Source organism: Paroedura picta, chromosome 1 (genome assembly GCF_049243985.1).
Source record: "Paroedura picta isolate Pp20150507F chromosome 1, Ppicta_v3.0, whole genome shotgun sequence".
Classification (NCBI taxonomy): domain Eukaryota; kingdom Metazoa; phylum Chordata; class Lepidosauria; order Squamata; family Gekkonidae; genus Paroedura; species Paroedura picta.
The window spans coordinates 18,373,440-18,393,330 of record NC_135369.1 but is presented as its reverse complement, the minus strand read 5'-3'; the positions used below and the strand labels follow the sequence as shown (position 1 = coordinate 18,393,330).

The following is a 19,891-nucleotide window of genomic DNA, read 5'->3' as shown; positions in this document are numbered from 1 at the left end:
TGATGTCCATGTGTAGAGTCGTCTCTTGGGTTGCTGGAAAAGAGTGTTTGCTATGACCATTGTATTCTCTTGACAAAATTCTACCAGCCTGTGCCCTGCTTCATTTTGTACTCCAAGGCCAAACTTGCCTGTTATCCCGGTTATCTTTTGGCTTCCTACTTTAGCATTCCAATCCCCCATGATGATAAGCACATCATTTTTGGGCGTTGCTTCTAGAAGGTGTTGTAGGGCTTCATAGAACTGATCAACTTCATCCTCTTCAGCAGCAGTGGTTGGGGCGTAGACCTGGATCACTGTGATGTTGAATGGTTTGCCTTGGATTCGAACTGAGATCATTCTGTCATTTTGGGGATTGTATCCCAAGACTGCTTTTCCTACTCTCTTATTGATTATGAAGGCTACTCCATTTCTTCTGCGAGATTCTTGTCCACAGTAGTATACCTGATGGTCATCTGAATTAAATTCACCCATTCCTGTCCATTTTAGTTCACTGATTCCTAAAATGTCGATGTTCAGTCTTCTCATTTCTTGTTTAACCACGTCCAGCTTAACCACGTCCTTTCTCTACACGGTGCCTAATTTTGTAATTCTTGGAAGAGAAGTCGCAAGAAGAGTCCCCTGGATGGAGAAAGTCTCAAAGCTGCTGTTCGGAAGTACAAGCCAATAGTACGGAATTAATAACCATGCAGCAAAGGGTAGACAAGGAGCAGATGGTGTGGGAAGCCACAAGTGAGAAAACAGCATGGCTTCTCAACTCCATCTGTGTGCTAGTGTTCAGCAAGCATCCTTCTTAAACTGAAATGGTACAGGGTTGAATGTTGGATACAGCAGCAGGATATCCAACCACCCTGGGAGTGCTGCTCCTGCAGTCATGGCACCCTATCAGCATGTTCCCAGGTGAGAAACAGAGCCAGACAGGACAGAAGAAGAGATGCTTTCTGTACCCTGCTTTCCACTACCCAAAGGAGACTTGCAAAGTGGTTTACGATCGCCTTCCCTTCGTCTTCTCAAAACAGAAATCCCCTGAGGCTGAGAGCTCTGAGATAACTGTGACTGGAACAAGGTCACCCAGCAGGCCTCATGTGTGTCAAAGTGGCTTACAATCACCTTCCCTTCCTCTCCCCACAAGAGACGCCCTTTGAGGTAGGTGGGGCTGAGAGAGCTCTGAGATCTGTGACTGGCCTAGGGTCACCCAGCTGGCTGCAAGGGGAGAAGGAATGGGGAATCCAACCTGGTTCTCAACTAGAGGCTTCCACTCTTTAAATGTTACACCAAGCTGGCTCACACCAAGCCAGCTCTTATGGTCCAGGACAGACTTGGCAAGGGTATGGGGTGGTGCAGAAGGCATCCCCAATTTCTAAGGAACACCATCCAAGTGGCAGAACTGGCCTAGTTTCATTGCAGCGGAAAAGGTAGAGAACATAAGCATTACCGTTATCATTTGAAATCAATTGTGGGTCAAAAAAAAGCTCTCAAGAAGCTTTACCCAACTGTTACCAATTAAAACAAATCCAGAATGAGAACCACAGAACCAGAAATGCAGGGCAAACAAGCCGCAACCATTCATGGCAGCAGCCTTCCCTAAAAACTGTGCACACAAAAGGTTCCTCATGATCACAGGGAGCCCTGCTCAGTAGCAGCCTGGAGCTGCACAGGGTCTTCAACTGCCCACTTTAACATTACAGATTTTCTATTCTTCTCTGGATGTGAACAGTTCCGCTCAGTAGGTTAGAGGGGACATTGCATATGAGAAAAACAGTGAAAGCCAACACAATCATAAAGGAAAGTCAGGGAAGTAATAGGAGGAGGGCAAAGACATCAACCCAAACCTATGAAAAGAGACACTGGCTTGTCTGGCATCTAAAACTGAACAGGTTAGGCACCTGACATTTCAGGATTGAGAAGGACTTCCAAAGGTGAAGCTATAGCTCCTGTATCTAATGACTACCCACATCAAATCTGAAGGTGTGAGAGGGACATACAGAGCCGGTCCCATCCCAAAGAACTTAACTGATGGACAGACTATCTGTTAAAGCCCTCCCATGCCAGTCCATTAAGAGGTCTAAAAGCACTCCAGAGCTGGAATAATGTAACAGCTAGCATATCAGGCTGGCATCTGGGAGGCCCAAGTTCAAATCCCTGCTCTGCCATTTACGGATTCTTGCTGGGGGGAACTTTGCATCAGCCGCACACTTTGACACTAATCTCCCTTGCAGGGTTGTTGAGAGGATAAAAAGGAGGATCGGAAAACATTGTAATGCACTTTGTGTCTCCACTGGAGAGAAAGAAGTAAACGCTGTCTAATTGCAACTAACTTATGGCAGAGACAGAATTCTCCAGGCAGGAGATGAACAGAGGTTATGGTTTGCCATTGGCTTTCCCTGGATAGCAGATCCAGCCTTCCTTGGTGGTCTTTGAATACTGGCCGTGGCTTGGACCAAACGGTCTCTACTGGGGAAACAGGGAGGGTCTAAATCAGTGGTTCTTAGCCTGGGGGTCGGGACTACTTTGGGGGTCGAACAACCCTTTCACAGGGGTCGTGGCAGGGCAATCAGCTTGGCCAGGGTGGGGTGCCACCCATACAACAGCCTTGCGGTGTAGATCGAGATACAGCATTTGTCTGTCTAGAGCAGCGGAAAAGAACAAGATCGGCATGGTGGGACAAGAGGCAGAACTGAACTGAGAAACCCCGGAAAAAAACCAAATTTATATACAATCACGAACAATGGATCTTCATGCCATTGTTCAGTTTCTGTTTAATTTCTGTGAAAGAACCCTTGCATAATTTTATGGTTGGGGGTCACCGCAACATGAGGAACTGTATTAAAGGGTTGTGGCATTAGGAAGGTTGAGAACCACTGGTCTAAGTGAAGTAAGTAAACAAGTAAATGAATAACCAAGACTATTTCCGCAGTTGTCTTTTTCCTCTGGGTTTCCTTTGTATCGGTCTCTGTAAGTTGACATCAAATTTGCGCCTCACTTTCAGCATATGTTGTCACTTCCCAAGACTGTCTTTGTTATTTGCTCTGGGCAAGGGGGGCATGCAAGTGGAGAAATATATAACACATACACACAGTTCATAGGATGCCTGGACTTTTTAATCTGAAGTGTTATATGAAGCATTCAGTTAATGCAAGCACTATTTTGGTGGTGCATGGTGGTTTTGTTTGTGGCCTGACTATTATGCTGCATTTCTGTGGTTCTGCTCTTTACATGGAGCTTTAGATGGAAACTGCTTTGGAAACCTTAAGTTGTAAGGCCAGGCTGAGGTATAAATTTTAAATCAATACACCAACCCCGAGGAAGGACCAGAGGAAACACCGCCGCCACCCATCCCTCAGCACACACGCCAGAGAGAAGGGGGGTCGCTTTGGGTTCAGAAAGCTTCAGCTCTAACCCTCCCAAAAAAGGAGTGTGCGCGCATGCGGTATCATCTGGTTCAGAACAAAAGCCCAAAGGCCTTCCCGCCTCCCTAGGGGCCAAGTTGCTACGGCAACGGGGCTGGGCGGGAAAGAGCCGGTTTGAGGCCCAGGAAGAAGCTGCCTCCGGGGAACAGGTGCCACGTTTTACGTTCCTTATTATTATATCTGAATCAACACAACGTCCCACTTTCCCAGGGGTAAGCATGGACTCTATGAAATTCGCACTACACGTTTGGTTCCGCATTGACGGGGCACGGATATGTTTCCTCCCCGCACGTGGCGCTAATCAAACGGAAACCGGAAGTGCTGCCACCCTATTAAAACGCTCCCTCTCCTCCGTCAGCGGGAAGGAACTATCCCGACAGAAACGCCGTCTCCGAGCACGTGCTATGAGAGGCGGGGCTTTGGGCCTTTTCCGGCGGAAACGATAGAGCAAGCGGAAGCCTAGAGCGGCTTTTTTTTGCTGGTGTAACGCTAAACCTCGCTGCAAGAGGACCGGGAGGGGAAGTTTTTAGAGGACGGACCGACCTCCGGTGTGGGTCGAAGGCGGGAATGGCGGAATCGATACATGAAGATTTGGAACCGCTGCCCCGCGGGGGCTTTCGGTGTCGCCTCTGTCACGTGACGGTAGCGAATAGTGAGTGGGGTCAGAGGTCAAGGGTGGGGCCTAGGGGCTAATTGCTTTTATTTGGAGGGTGATTGAGGTATTTTAAAAAGAAGAAAAGGAAAGGGACTTTGTACGTTCTCAGAGACACTCTTGTTATTCTGGCATTTCCTAGGTTGAGCCCCATTCGAATTTAGTGTCCATGTGTTGTGATCATAGTATGATCTCTGTTTCCAACAAAAGGGAACTCCGTGGCGCCTAAAAGGTTTAACAGGCTTTATTATCACCATTAAAGGACAGCCATGGCCTTCAGTTTCCAAGACCTGAGCAGGGCTCTTAATGACGGGAGGGTTTGGAAGGCATCTTTCATAGAGTCACCATATGTAGGAAGTGACTTGACAGCACATAACACAAGCTGAAATGAAGATGTACTTCATCAGGGTGTAAAATCGCAGGTTCTGCACTTCCTGGCACCTTTAGTGTTGATGTCTTTTATAGAGATTGATGCAAGAGTCAAGACACATTTAGCCCCCTGTCCAGAGAGAACCCGCTGTTGATTTGGGGGAACAAATGAACCTGAAAGAATGCTCAAGCTAATAAATCACACACAACTTTACAAAGGCAGAAATTGTGACATACCCTCAATGGGGACCAACAATAAGACAGAGAACACGTTTACTTTTCCTTGTTGCCCTTCTGTGCTTTTAATAGTTATTTGTCACAGCAAAGTTCAACAGGATGAGGGTCTTGATGGCATGAGGATCACTTCACCTGTTGCATTTTCCTGTCTTCCAGACATGACATTCCTACTCTAATTCTAGATCACACAACTCTCGGCATCCTATCTATGACTTTTAAATAGTTTCGTAAGCTTTCCCCTCAGCGTCCTTGTTTTTCATGGTCTGCTGTTCCTTGCCATGGCCCAGTTGAAAGCTCCTTGACTTGGGAAAGCTGTTGAGGAAATAGCTAAAATAGGAAGGATCTATCCAGCACAGGAAAAAAAACCAAGCCAATACAATGCAATGTGTATTTGAACTTACGGAACTAACTGGTGCAAAATGTAATGGTCAACTGTTTAAATGACTTTTAAAAGGTTACAAGTTGTCTTGGTGTAGCGATTACAGTGCTGCACTAGGATTTAGGAGAACCAGGTTCAAATTCCCATTCTGCCACGGAAGTTTGCTGACTTATTTTGGGCTGTTCACTGTTTCCCAGCCTAAGCTACCTCAAGGTTATAAGAGTGCAGTAGAGGAGTGGAGACCAATATCCTCCCTCCCCCCCCCCAAAGAAAACCTAGAAGAGAAGGTGGGATTAAAAAAAATAATGAACATAATGAATTTGTGTAGAAAGTTAAGTTTGTTCACCACTTTTAACCATAGCACCTGAATGGAACCTCCATGTACAAAAGCAGTTTAAGTGTCCTAACGGAGGTAAAATCGGACGGCTTCTTCACATCCTTTCCAGATTGTTAACGTTGGCCCAAGATCGCTGTACCTAAAACCTCACAAGCCACTCCCACGTACAGCTTTCAATTATTTCTGGAAAGGTCTTCCTTGAATTTGAAAGATAGGGTGGCTGTCAACAGGAGGGGAATTTTTTCAGCCTTGCTCTTCCTGTTCCAAAGCTGTCTCTGAAGATCCTTCTTTTTATACTGCAGAACCCAGCTTAGATGATCATCTCCGGGGGAAGAAACACCAGCGTCTGGAAAGCCTCCGCTCTGTTCGCCAGGACCAAGAGCTTCGCAGTGTTTTTGTCAGTGGCTTTCGCAAAGGGACACCAGCCTCAGAGCTGAACGACTACTTCCAGTCCTATGGGGAGGTCATCAACGTGGTGATGGACAAGGATAAGGTAAACTGGCATAAAATGATAGATTCAAGTGGGTAGCCATGTTGGTCTGAAGCAACACAACAAAAGAGTCCAGTGGTACCTTTAAGACGTTTGTTGGCATATAGTGATGCTCTACAACTTTTGTAGATGGGGAAGAGAAGGCATAATGGGATTGGAAGCCACTGTATTCCCAGAGATTCAGGTGAACTCCATCTCCAGAGAGCCAAATGCTATTGAGGCTGATTTTTTCCACTGTGATCGTACAAGAACAATTACTCCCCTTGGTAAAATTGAATTATATCTCCAGTTTGTCTTCTTCCAGATGCTACCTTTACAGTGAAGTCCTCTGTAGAGTCATATCTTTTTAAATTCACTGAAGGTGAACAGATCTGAGTCAGATGCTGAGTAGACTATTTTAGGATGCTCCTGTCCTTACATTAACATAACAGCAAAAAAGGCGATTAGATTAATACATGGAGGGGCCTCTCCATTCAGAGGCACTAAACTTCTGAATCCCAGAGCCAGGAGGAAACATCAGGAGAATGTCTCAGCCTCCATGCCCTGTTGTTAGCCCTCCAGAGGAATTGGTTGGTCACCAGGTGAGACAGGATGCTGGACTAGATGGACCCACTGGTCTGATCCAGCAGGGCTCTTCTGATGTAGTAGATAATTCATAAGCGGGTTTTTATATATATATTAATCATCAAAATTTCTCACAGAGTAAAAAAAAACATATCAGTAAATTTCCAAAGAAATCTATATAATGTTGAACTAATCTCCTCCTGAAAGTACAGTTTTAGTTTAACTTATTTGCTAGCTGAATTGGAAGGGGGGGAGATTTCAGAAATCTGGCCCTCCAGGAATCAATTAAGGCAACTCCGAAACAGCCTGTTGTTTTCCTGGCTCTGTCCATCATGCTGTCAAGACATAAGCCCTGCATGCAACAGAGCAAGTATCCCCCCTCCCCGTACATTGGCAGCAGCAGGAAGAGGTTGAGATGGTACAGTCTGGAAGCTGATGCTTTCTTTCCTGCTTTTGTGTCTTGGGCCACCAGGGTGTTTATGCCATTGTGGAGTTGCAGGACACAGAGATGCTGGAGAAGGTGTTGGCACAGACCCAGCATAGCCTGGGGGGTCAGAAGCTGCGTGTCAAGCCCCGGGAGAAGAAAGATTTCAAATACACCCCACCCAGGAGGCAGGGCTCTGCCAAGCGAGAGCAGCTGAGCCCCGACAAGCTAGCGCAAGAACTGTGCCAAGCCAATGATGTAAGTGAATTCTGCTGTATGTATTTCTAATGATAACCGTGTGGGAGAACCAGGGGGAGGGGCCATACCTCAGTGGCTCAGCATCTATTTGGCATGCAGAAGGTCCCAGGTTCAGTCCCTGGAATCTCCAGATATGGCAGTAGATGTTGTGAAAGACCTCTGGCTGAGGCCTTTGTCAGTCTGTGCGTAGACATTACTGGCTTCAATAGACTTAAGGGCCTGACTCAGAATACGGCAACTCCATGCGTCCAACCGATTTATGATTCTACGCCGCAGAAATCGCGTCCGCAAGCTCTCGCCCAGCACAATTATTTAAGGTAATTAGATCACTTACCGCCCTGGAAGAAGGGCGACAAACGATAAGGCAATTGGAATTGAGCTGTGTGGCATTATCGAGCTATTTTGCGGACAAAGTCCTGTCGCTCCGCCGTGACCTACCTGCCACGATTGATACAGTTAGTGAACTGGAAGCTCCGTGACCGTCAAGGGGGTTAGTGTTTGATAGCTTCAGGCGGCTCTCTGTAACCGAAGTGGACAAGTTACTGGGTTCAATGAGGGCGACCACTTGCCCCTTGGATCCCTGTCCGTCCTGGTTGCTCAAATCGGGCGACCAGCGGATAGGAGGCCCCTTGAGGGAGATTGTCAACCTCTCCTTAACATCTGGAGAGTTTCCCAAGGGGCTTAAGGAAGCAGTGGTACGCCCCTTACTGAAAAAGCCATCATTGGACCCGCGGAACCCCGCCAGTTACCGCCCAGTTTCGCATTTGGCGTTTCTGGGTAAGATGATAGAGCGGGCCGCAGCGGACCAACTCCTAGGTTTCTTGGATGAAACTTCAGCCCTCGACCCATACCAGTCTGGCTTCCGCCCTGGCCACGGGGTGGAGACCGTGCTGGTCGCCCTCATGGATGATATCCGGCGCCAGCTGGATCGGGGCGGCGGCTCCGCCATTCTCGTGCTTCTAGACCTGTCGGCCGCATTTGATGTGGTCGACCACGAGTTATTGGTACACCGCCTCGCCGGAGCTGGAATAAGGGGGACTGCGCTTCAATGGCTGGTCTCCTTCCTCCAGAACCGGACGCAGAGGGTTGCGATGGAGAGTATGTCGAGCCCTTGTGAGCTCCCTTGTGGGGTTCCGCAGGGGGCGATACTCTCTCCCACACTTTTTAACATCTATATGCGCCCTCTAGCCCAGCTGGTCCGGGGCTATGGGCTGGGTTGCCACCAATATGCGGATGACACCCAGCTCTACTTCCTAATGGACGGACGGCCGGACTCCACCCCGGATACATTTGCCAGCTGTTTGGAAGCGGTAGCTGGATGGAAACTCAACCCCTCCAAGACGGAGGTCCTGTGGCTGGGCAGAAGAGGGCAGGACCAGGAAGCGCGCCTCCCATGCCTGAATGGGGTGCAATTAACACCTGCACCAGTTGCCAGGAATTTGGGAGTGACATTTGATGCCTCCCTCTCTATGGAGGCTCAGGTCACCAATGTAGCTCGGACGGCATTTTTCCATCTTCGCCAAGCCCGGCTACTAGCGCCCTACCTGTCCTCGGAACACCTGGCCACAGTGATCCATGCAACGGTCACTTCCAGATTAGACTTCTGTAACTCGCTCTACGCGGGCCTTCCCTTGTCTTTGACTCGGAAGTTACAGCTGGTCCAAAATGAGGCTGCCAGGGTCCTCACTAGAACACCTTTGAGGGCCCACATTCAGCCGGTGCTTCGTCATCTGCACTGGTTACCAGTCTGTTCCGAATCAGATTCAAGGTATTGGTATTGACCTTTAAGGCTATACGCGGCCTGGGTCCCATCTACCTGCGGGACCGCTTGGTTGCTTATGCCCCCCGCAGGGCACTCCGCTCTACGGGTATGAATTTACTGGTTGTCCCGGGCCCACGGGATGTTCGCCTGGCCTCGACCCGGGCCAGGGCCTTTTCAGTCCTGGCCCCAACCTGGTGGAACGAGCTCCCAGAAGAGCTAAGGGCCCTGCAGGATCTACCAGCTTTCCGCAGGGCCTGTAAGACGGAGCTCTTCCGCCAGGCATATGGTTGAGGCCAGGGCAGCTCTCCCACTAATCCATCAGAGGATCCCCTCCAATATTGAGATCTCTAACATCGAGATCATGGTTAGATCTATTGTATTGGTGCCACCCTCTTCTGAACATTATTCTCTCCACCAGGCTGAACTAAGATCAGAATTGTGACCACCGCCGCTATATGTTATGTGATATGTTATATGTAACTTTTAATTGGGGTTTTTATGGGGATTTTATTGTGTTTTAACTATTTATGTTGTAAACCGCCCTGAGACCTATTGGGAGAAGGGCGGTCTAAAAATTAAATAATAATAATAATAATAATAATAATAATAATAATAATAATAATAATAATAATAATAATAATTGATCAGTGGTTTATCATCGGTGGTTTCCCCCCAATAGGTAGATGCCCAGATGTCTCTGCTGGTTCAGCTCTTTGAGTTTTCAGAGAGTGAACGGCGCCTTCGGGATTTGCTGTTCTCTCTCTTCCAGGAAGTATTCTTAGAGTTTTTCCCTGGTAAGTTCCTTCTCATTCTTGAGCTCTTTCCCCCAAGCTACCATTCTGACCTTGAATTAACTTCCTATGACTTATTATTCTCCCTGTGATTATCCATCCAGAGTCTGCTATTCTCCCCTTTGGCTCCTCGGTGAACGGCTTTGATGTCTCCGGATGTGACCTGGATTTGTTCTTAGACCTTGAGAAGACCAAAACATTCCAAGCATCTGCCAAGACTCCTACAGAGACTCCGGTGAGAGGGCCTCCTCCCTTGTGTGAACGTACTTGATTGCGGGAAGCAACCTAGAAGAGAGGCTTCTTGGTAGTGGCCTCAGAGTTCTGGAACTCTGCCCTGTCCCCTTCTGTTGCCTCCTTACACCCTTGTAGGAATGCCAAACTCCAGGTGGGACATGGGGATCCCCAAGAGTGCAACTGATCTACAGACATCAGTACCCCTGGAGAAGACTGATGCTTTGGGGGGCAGACTCTAACCTATTAATGCAATGAGGTCCTTGCATCCCCATGATCTACCCCCAAATCTCCAGGAATTTCCCAACCTGGACCTGGCAACCCTATGCCTCATTCCCTCCACTGGCAAGGAGGAACTGATAACCCTATGCCAGTGGGTGAAGACTTTTTTTCTCTCTGGCATTCTCCAAGTGATCTCCCCTTGTCCTTCTTTCCTGAAACGTCCTGCTGCTTGTTTCTGGCTGGGCTGGAAGCTTATTAATTCCAGGTGCCTGCACTGTCTGTGCGGACAAGTCCAGCTCTTCCTCAGGGAGCTCTCAGAGTTGACAGGACAGGCCGTGACAGTATCTGTTTTTAATCTGTTAGATGCCCTGATGAAGGCAGATGGATACGATGTTTTTAGATAAACAAGTATTGAGCTCAATGGGCTTAAAGAAGCTTCATGTGTTTCCCACTTGCCCTTTCTCCTTCAGGCCGAGGATGGGGCCAGCCCGGAGCTGGATGCGCGCTCTGAGGATTCGATCTTGAGCGATATCGACCTAGCTTCCGCCACTGTGCCAGAGGTACTCGAGCTGGTTGCCACTGTGCTACGGAAGTGCGTCCCAGGCGTCCATCACGTCCAGGTCGTGGCAAATGCCCGTCGTCCGGTTGTCAAATTCTGCCACAAGGAGTCCAGCCTGCGTGGCGACATCTCCATCGATAACAAGTACGGTGTGTCGCGTGTCGCCTATCAATCTTGGCAGGGGCACTTTGCCAGAAGATAACCTCCTGTGACTCTCCCCTACCTTCTCACACCTGTTTTCTAGGCCCTGCCCACTTCAACGCCCTGTGGGAGACTCAGTTCCTTATTCATTAGACTAATTCGCCAGTCCCTAAGTCCCAGAGGCTTTCTGATGACAGCCGCTCTCCGCCTGCATAAGGAGACTTCTACTAGTGGCATTTGGAGGGGTGGGAGGTGGGAAATGAAGTAGCTTAACATGTTGATGTGCCAGAGGAAGAACAGTCGCCTGTGTGCCAAGCTCTCTGACTGACTGCCAGGTTATCTCCTTGGCAGGCTGGCCCTCCGCAACACGCGCTTCCTGCAGCTGTGCACCGAAGCAGACGAGAGGGTGAGGCCGTTGGTTTACACTGTGCGCCACTGGGCAAAGCAGCAGGCACTGGCAGGTAAAGCAAAGGAGTATGGGCCTGGCCCACTACAGCCAGAGGCACGAGGCAGGAAATCCAGAAAACATCCCTTAGTCAGAGGCTGACACAGGGCACTAGTCACTGGGGAGGTCTGTTGCTGAGGCCTTCTTTGAAAGGAACGCGAGGGGCAACAAGGCACAGTCGTAATTTGAATGTGTGAAGTGGCTTCGAATAGTCAAGTCAGTGTAGACCAGTGGGAGATGGCTTCCTGAAGATGTCGACTCAGTGTGCGACTGCAATAAAAAAGGCAATTGCTATGCTGGGGAGGATTAGGAAGGGGACCCAAAACAAATCAGCCAGTATAATCACAAGGCCCCTATATAAATCTAGGCTGCGGCCTCATATGGAATCCTGTGTACAGTTCTGGCTACCACGCCCCAGAACAGATATTCCAGCATGGGCAAAGACACAGGAAAGGGCTAGGGCTTTTTAACTTCTAGGAATGATGTTGGGTGGGTGACATGATAAGAGGCTTACAGAATTATGCATGGGTTGGAGAAGGCAGAGAAAAAGTCCTTTTCTCCCTTTCTCGCCGTACAAGAACTCGAGGGCACTCCGTGAAAACAATGAGGAGTCAACATAGAACAGGTAAAAGGAGGTCCTCCTTTGCCCAAAGAGTAATTAACAGGCGGAATTCACTGCCGCAGGAAGTGGTGGTGGCTATGAGCATAGACCAGGGGTAGTCAACCTGTGGTCCTCCAGATGTTCTTGGGCTACAATTCCCATGAGCCCCTGCCAGCATTTGCTGGGAGGGGCTCATGGGAATTGTAGTCCACGAACATCTGGAGGACCACAGGTTGACTACCCCTGACATAAGACTGGATAAATACATAGCACACGGGGCCGTGAGTAGATCTTAGCCACAAGGTCTAGAAGAAGAAGAAGAAGAAGAAGAAGAAGAGTTGGTTCTTATATGCCGCTTTTCCCTACCCAAAGGAGGCTCAAAGCGGCTTACAGTCGCCTTCCCATTCCTCTCCCCACAACAGATACCTTGTGGGGTGGGTGAGCCTGAGAGAGCCCTGAAATTATTGCTCGGTCAGAACAGTTTTATCAGTGTCGTGGCGAGCCCAAGGTCACCCAGCTGGATGCATGTGGAGGAGTGTGTTCTTGGTGTTTGTGGACCTCCTGATGGCCCCTGAGTTCTGGCCACTGTGTGACACAGAGTGTTGGACTGGAGGGGCCATTGGCCTGATCCAGCATAGCTTCTCTTGGGTATGGTTAATTAAGACAGGGAGTGGGTCCTCTGGATCTCAGGCAGAGGCCCTTCTTATCCCTACTACTGCATAGTTCTTGTTCAGATGGTGAACCTTGATCCTTACTAATATGGCATCTGTAGACATCATGCTAGAGCCTCTTGTGGTGCAGAGTGGTAAGGCAGCCGTCTGAAAGCTTTGCCCATGAGGCTGGGAGTTCAATCCCAGCAGCCGGCTCAAGGTTGACTCAGCCTTCCATCCTTCCGAGGTCGGTAAAATGAGTACCCAGCTTGCTGGGGGGTAAACGGTCATGACTGGGGAAGGCACTGGCAAACCACCCCGTATTGAGTCTGCCAAGAAAACGTTGGATGGCGTCACCCCAAGGGTCAGACATGACTCGGTGCTTGCACAGGGGATACCTTTTAGACATCATGCTTTATTCAAGACAACACAGCCCTGCCCCAAGGGGGTCGGCGTAATCAAGACAATAAAGGGAAGGGCAGGATACAGTAGGACAACAAAACTCTCGGGAAGAAGCTGCGTTTGTTCCAGCTGGGAGGGAGGAATAAGGGGCATGCCAAGGTGCTTTAAGGGAACAGTGGGGAGATTTGAAGCATGAGAGAGAGAAAGAGAGAGAGAGATGTCATCGCTCAGGTTTCTGGAGAGGTTGTTCCAGGAATACTGGCCAACGAGGAGGAAATGGTGGAGTCATTTGAGGGAGCAGGACACATGAGATGGAGCCAGAAGGACAAAGGGGAAAGGCCTGCAAAGTTTGTGCTCTGCTGCTGAGCTGTGGCTTCTACCTTAGGATCTAGGAGGGGGCTGTTGATTGCCTTCCAAGCTCTGGGAGTAGATTTTTATTTTTATTTTCCCAACCTTGATTTTTTTTCTTACATGGGAAGTCCTGGGACTTTTACTTGGGATCTTCTACATGCAATGATGCTTAACCCCAAAGCTTTGACCCCTCTCTGAGGGTTTGCTCTTTTGGGGGAGGGCAGGGATACGAGAGGGTCCTCTATGGGCCACCTGAAACTACTCATAGGAGGGCAGGATAGGCAGGGCCTGTGGCCCAGGAGAAGAGCATTTGCCTGGCAGATCACAGGGTTGGGGTTTCAAATCCTGACATCTGTGGTTTGAATGCAAGCAGTGGAACTGTGGGACTGACAGGTCAAAACTCGATTAAATGATCTGGGAAAGGAGCTGTGACTCAGTGGAAGAGCCTCTGCTTGGCATGCAGACGGTTCTAAGTTCAATCTCCATCTCCAGTTAAAATAAGCAGGTAGTAAATGATATAAAAGAACTCCGCCTGAGACCCGGGAGAGCTGCTGCCAGTCTGAGTAGACAATACTGACCTTAGTGGATCAAAGGTCTGATTCAGTATATGGCAGCTTCATGTGTGATACCAGCAGGTTCAAACATCAAGGTCCTGGAGGTCACCTTGAGACTCTGCTAGAGTAGATCCAGAGGCAGTGAGATATTTGGGGGTGAGTGCTAAAGGCAAAGGGGATTCCTTTTACCAACAACCTTCCCCCCCCCCCTTTTTTTTTTACAGGGAACCCATTTGGTGGTGGCCCCCTCCTCAATAACTATGCTCTGACCTTGCTGGTGCTCTTTTTCCTGCAAACCCGGAGCCCGCCAGTCCTGCCCACAGTTGCCCGTTTGAAGGAGCTGTCAGGTGAGCAGAGGTAGGCTCCTTCTCCTGCTCCTCCAGCCGCCTCTGGAATCAGTGCTGCCACTATTTCTGCTTTCTCCTTCTGTGCAGAGGGTGAGGAGCAGACGGTGGTGGACGGCTGGGACTGCAGCTTCCCCAAGGATTCAGCCCGGCTGGAACCAAGCAGTAACACGGAGAACCTTTGTGAGTTGCTCTGAAGATGCGGAACCGGGATCTCACAGCCTTTTCCCTCTTTTCTGAGTGGTTCAGGGGTACCTCCTTTTCCCAGTCAGTGCACGCATCTTCCATTTGCAAGAGATGGACACGCTTCTTAGATCACAGGGCACCTTAGGCTTTTGATTGGGGTCAGGGAATCAGATGACATCTACCGGGCCCCCCTATCAAAGCCCCCTCCGGACTGCAGCCTAGTTCTAAGAGAGCTGAGTGATATAATATCAGTCTGGTTGATGCTGACATTGTTGCACAATTTAATTTTTGTTCAAAGCTTATTTTATTGCATGTTTTAAATGAATGCCACTATGTTGGCATTCATTTAAAACATACACTACTTTGGCCACCTCATGAGAAGGAAGGACTCCCTGGAGAAGAGCCTAATGCTGGGAGCGATTGAGGGCAAAAGAAGAAGGGGACGACAGAGAATGAGGTGGCTGGATGGAGTCACTGAAGCAGTAGGTGCAAACTTAAATGGACTCCGGGGAATGGTAGAGGACAGGAAGGCCTGGAGGATCATTGTCCATGGGGTGGCGATGGGTTGGACACGACTTTGCAACTAACAACAGCAATGTTGATATGTTGTACACCTCCCTGAGCTCTGCAGTTGTTGCTGTTGTTGTTGTTGTTATTTTATTTATATCCCGCCTTCCCCCGAAGGCTCGAGGCGGCTCACAAAAAACCCCTCCCCTAAAATCCATAACAATCACATAAAATTACAATAACCAATTAAACAATAACAGCAATAGATGGCAATACTAATCATTGAGTCTCCAACTTATTGGTCGTTCCCAGCCCCAGAGAAGCTTGCCTGGCCTCAACTGGTGAAACAAGCTCCCGGAAGAGCTGTGGGCCCTGGGAGAGTTTTCTTTGTTCTGCAGGGCCAGCAGGATGGAGCTCTTCTGCCAGGTCTAGAGATGAGGCCAGTGCTGGAGGAAGATCAGATGGGGCCCCATTTGGGAAGCAATGCTACTAGGCCAATGCCATCATTAGAGTAGCCCGTTGTTGTACTCCCTCATTGCCCCAGCTGGTAATCATTCCTTATATCTTTGTTACTACCATCTTGTATTTTTCTGTCAAATTTAATGGATTTGAATGGAGTTTTAATCAAGGCTTTATTGTATCTAGGTGGTGTGTAACCAACCACGAGCCGGGTGGTGTGTAACCCACCACGAGAGTTAATAATAATAATAATAACAAAATTATTAACCTACTTATTTAGATCAAAAGTAAACATTCAAAGGTAAACGAAGAAACGTTGGCTTTAATGCCATCCATTTTGGAACAATATTTTACTGTGGAATCCTTTTATTTAGCGACACATGCTGACCTCGCCAGTGTGATTTTGTGGCTGTTTTCTGTTAGCCAAGGCATTGATGTCCAAATCAACGTTTCTGACAGCCGCTCTTAAAATGTCCGTTTTCCACAAATGCATAGATAATTAATTTTAGAAAACACCCGTGCCTTCTTTTCTCCCAAACATCTCAAAACCTGCCACAAGAGAAAGGTGGACACGTACATGGAATGCATACATGCCTAACGTTCTCTCTGGACAAGTCTTGAGATGCCTGGGAGAAAGGTGGGCCTGTAATTATTTCCCCACGCTCAGTCTTCGTGGCATTCCAGGACCCTCTTTGATTTGCTGGCTGTCCTCCCCACCTGCCTGTCTTTCCAGGTGCCCTGCTGGCCGAGTTCTTCCACGTCTTTGGGGACTGTGACTTTGCTGGCCAAGTCATCTCGCTCCGGGAAGGCCAGCTGCTGCCCACGTCCAGCGTCCTGACGTCCGAAACGGGCATCCGACTCAAGCTGGGTCCCTTCAACCTCCAGGATCCCTTCGAGCTGAGCCACAACGTGGCCGCCAATGTGAACGAAAAGACGGCACTGCGGTTCCGGCGCTGCTGCCAGGTGGCCGCCAAGTACTGCCGTAGCTTGCAGTACCAGCGGAAATCCAGCAAAGGAAAGATCTGGGGCCTGGTGCGCCTCTTCCAACCGGGCACCGCCGAGGCGGAAGTCCTGGCTGCCACTGGGTTTGTCCTGAATTTCCCCCTGCCTCTGCCTGCCCAAAGCCGAGAACTGCTGGGCCAAGCTGAGGATTTCCATCAGCAACAGTTCCAGAAAGCGTGTGCTGGCATTGCCTTTGTCCTGCAGGACGTGCTCAAATGCAGCTGCTTAGAGGCGCGGGAGGAACAACAAGCAGTGACCGAATGTAAACAGGGAGAAGAGCAGACTGAAGGGAGAGCGGAGCAGCCGTCGGCAGGAGGCAAACGCCCCCTGGACGAAGAGGAAGCCGGCTCATCCTCCCCTTCTTGTAAGAGGCCACGGACAGAGACTGTGTCCCCAGAGGGCCAAAGCATGACCTGGAACTGTGCTGTCTGGCACAAGGTGTGGCTGGGACGCCGCCGGGTCAGGAGACAGCTCCGCGGTCCGCAGCCCGATCCGCAGCACTCAGCCGGCTCTTTGGAGCTGGAGGCGAAAGTATCTGCAGCCATTTCCCAGCAGGAAGGGGAGGCGAGGCCTGAGGAGCCCTTGCTGCAGTTTGCCCTCCGTGCCCGAGTCGGGGCCAGCGCTTCCAGCGAGCGAGAGACGCCCCTCAGCCTGCGCTTCGATCCAGACCCTCCACAGGCGGCCGCCTTCCAAGAGTTCTTCCACTTCTTGCAAGGGTTCCTGCCCCGAGCGGTGGAGCAGCGGCTGGCAAGTGAGGCTTGAGCCCAGCGATGGAGGGGCAGCTCTCATTGGGGATGGCCTGTGTACTGTTTCAAATGGCAGAACAATTTGTATACCGCATCCCCCCCCTTTTATGAGAATAAAAGGAGTGAATGCCCAAACCGAGGACCAAGGGGACGCACCGCCTTTTTAGCTCAGCGCAATTCCATCGTTCTGAATTTGTGATTCATATTAATATTCCTACGCCCCATTTTAGAGCTTCTTTCCACTGGTTCAGCTGTCTGAGACTAAAAAACGGAGAAGTTCTCACCAGTGAATGAGCCACTGGAGAAGCTCACCGACGTGGTCTGGCGGCCCTGCCCATTCACTGTTCATTGTTTCAGAATTCATAGGCCCACTGCTTCTTTCCAGAAAAGTCCCATGGCTCATAGCTGTTGATACACCTCTCCATAAACTTGCCCCATCTTTTTATAGCCTCCTGTGGCGCAGAGTGGTAAGCAGCAGAAATGCTGTCTGAAGCTCTGACCATGAGGCTGGGAGTTTGATCCCAGCAGCCGGCTCAAGGTTGACTCAGCCTTCCATCCTTACGAGGTCGGTAAAATGAGGACCCAACTTGCTGGGGGGTAAACGGTAATGACTGGGGAAGGCACTGGCAAACCACCCCGTATTGAGTCTGCCATGAAAACGCTAGAGGACGTCACCCCAAGGGTCACACGTGACCCAGTGCTTGCACAGGAGATACCTTTACCTTATAATACGATAATGGCCATGATCTGGTCAGGCCAGTCTGGTTAGATCTTGGAAGGGAAGCAGGGTGTGCCCTAGCAAGGATTTGGATGGGAGACCTCTAAGGCAGGGGTAGTCAATCTGTGGTCCTCCAGATGTCCATGGACTACAATTCACATGAGCCCCTGCCAGCATTTGCTGGCAAGGGCTCATGGGAATTATAGTTCATGGACATCTGGAGGACCACAGGTTGACTACCCCTGCTCTAAGGAATACCCGAGTTGTGATGCAGGGGCAGACAAGGGCAGACCACATCTCAAATGTCAACTGTGATTTGGCAACAACAAAAATCTGTGATAGTCACATTGTTGGGTTATATAAATCATAGATGCAATTGATTAGGAAGACATTGCCTCTGTTCTGAAATGGGCACCAATCACTTTTTTGCGTCACTAGCAGCTCTTAAATTCTGTGTTCAGAGGCAGCTTTGTTTTTGCAGAATGAGGCCTACATACTTGCCGTTTAAAAAAAACCTCACAGGATAACTTAAATTCTCAGCTTTCTAATGAAGTGGCTTCATCGGCCAGCAGTGTGCTGTGTGCAGGACTTGGAAATGCAGGGTAAGATCTTTTGCAGTGGAAAGAAGACGGTGAACAAACAAAAATTGAGAGTGTAAAACTCGGTAGTAAAATTAAATCCAAAAGAAATTACAAGGTGAGTGAAGACCTTAGTCTCAAACAAAATCTGACTCCATGGAGGAATCGAAATGAAATAAATGGTAAAAACAAGTACCTAGGGTCTTTTATTGTGGTGGTGGGCAAGGGAGAGGTATTTGAATTAATAGACCATATAAAACAAATAGAAGAGTTGGTTCTTATATCACAGAATCATAGAGTTGGAAGGGTCCATACAGGCCATCTAGCTCAACGCAGGATCAGCCCAAAGCATCCAAGAAAAGTGGGTATTCAACCTTGGCTGCAGAGGAAAGGACACGCAGTAATGGGTTTAAACTACAAGTACAACAATATAGGCTAGATATCAGGGGGAAAAAATTCAGTCAGAGTAGTTCAGCAGTGGAATAGGCTGCCTAAGGAGGTGGTGAACTCCCCCTCCCTGGCAATCTTGAAGTACTGGCAGTCTTCAACCTGGGACCTTGGCTACTGCCATCTCTAGATGTGCCTAAACCCTTTGACCTGTGGGAAAAAACAGATGTAAAATAGGCGCTGAGCCTTTCTGCTGTCTCTGCATCCTCCGTTAGTTTGTCCATCTGCACCCAACAGTGGACCTATTGCCTCCTTTACTATATGCCGTTTTTCTCTACCCGAAGGAGGGTCAAAGCGGCTCACAGTTGCTTTCCCTTTCCTCTTCCCACAACAGACACCCTATGAGGTGGGTGAGGCTGAGAGAGCCCTGGTATTACTGAAGAAGAGTTGGTTCTTATATGCCACTTTTCTCTAGCCAAAAGAGTCTCAAAGCGGCTTACCATCTCCTTCCCTTTCCTCTCCCCACAACAGACACCCTATGAGGTGGGTGAGGCCGAGAGAGCCCTGATATTACCGCTTGGTCAGAACAGTTTTATCAGTGCCGTGGTGAGCTCAAGGCCATGCAGCTGGCTGCATGTTGGGGAGTGCAGAATTGAACCTGGCATGCCAGATTAGAAGTCTGCACTCCTAAATCACTACACCAAACTGGCTCTCATATGTAAGTCTGAGTCTCCGCTGTAAGATATCTAGCAGTTCAAGGCAAAGGACCCACAATGCATGATGTTTGGATTAGTCCCTTGTGCCTCCATCTTGTTGATGTTGCCTCCTACCATTCTGGCATTCAGTCCACCTTGTGTTTGCTCTGTTATAGTTTGTGGGTGATATTTTACATTAAATCTTACCTACTTCACAAGGTTATTCTAAGGAATAAAAGGGGAAAAGAGAATTATGGATGCCAGTTCTAATTTCCTTGCAGGAAGTTGCAGGATTACAAATGAACCTTTACATACCCACCAAAATTAATTAATGCATTATAAAGAGACCTTTTAATGTTATTCTATTTTATTATAGTTTGTACCTTTTTTTAAAAAAACTACTATACTATTATTTTCCAAGTTTTAGCAAATAAGATGAGAGT

General features: G+C 48.9%; 1 protein-coding gene across 1 annotated transcript; it reads left to right on the top strand.

Moving 5' to 3' along the window:
- The first annotated feature begins 3,878 nt into the window (after window positions 1-3,878).
- On the top strand, window positions 3,879-19,795 carry TUT1 (terminal uridylyl transferase 1, U6 snRNA-specific). Its single transcript, XM_077324361.1, has 10 exons — window positions 3,879-4,059; window positions 5,684-5,874; window positions 6,908-7,117; window positions 9,559-9,673; window positions 9,775-9,905; window positions 10,594-10,826; window positions 11,175-11,284; window positions 14,051-14,173; window positions 14,261-14,353; window positions 16,056-19,795. The coding sequence occupies exons 1-10, from the start codon at window positions 3,975-3,977 to the stop codon at window positions 17,084-17,086; spliced, it is 2,322 nt and encodes a 773-aa protein (XP_077180476.1). The 5' UTR covers window positions 3,879-3,974; the 3' UTR covers window positions 17,087-19,795.
- Window positions 19,796-19,891: the final 96 nt, after the last annotated feature.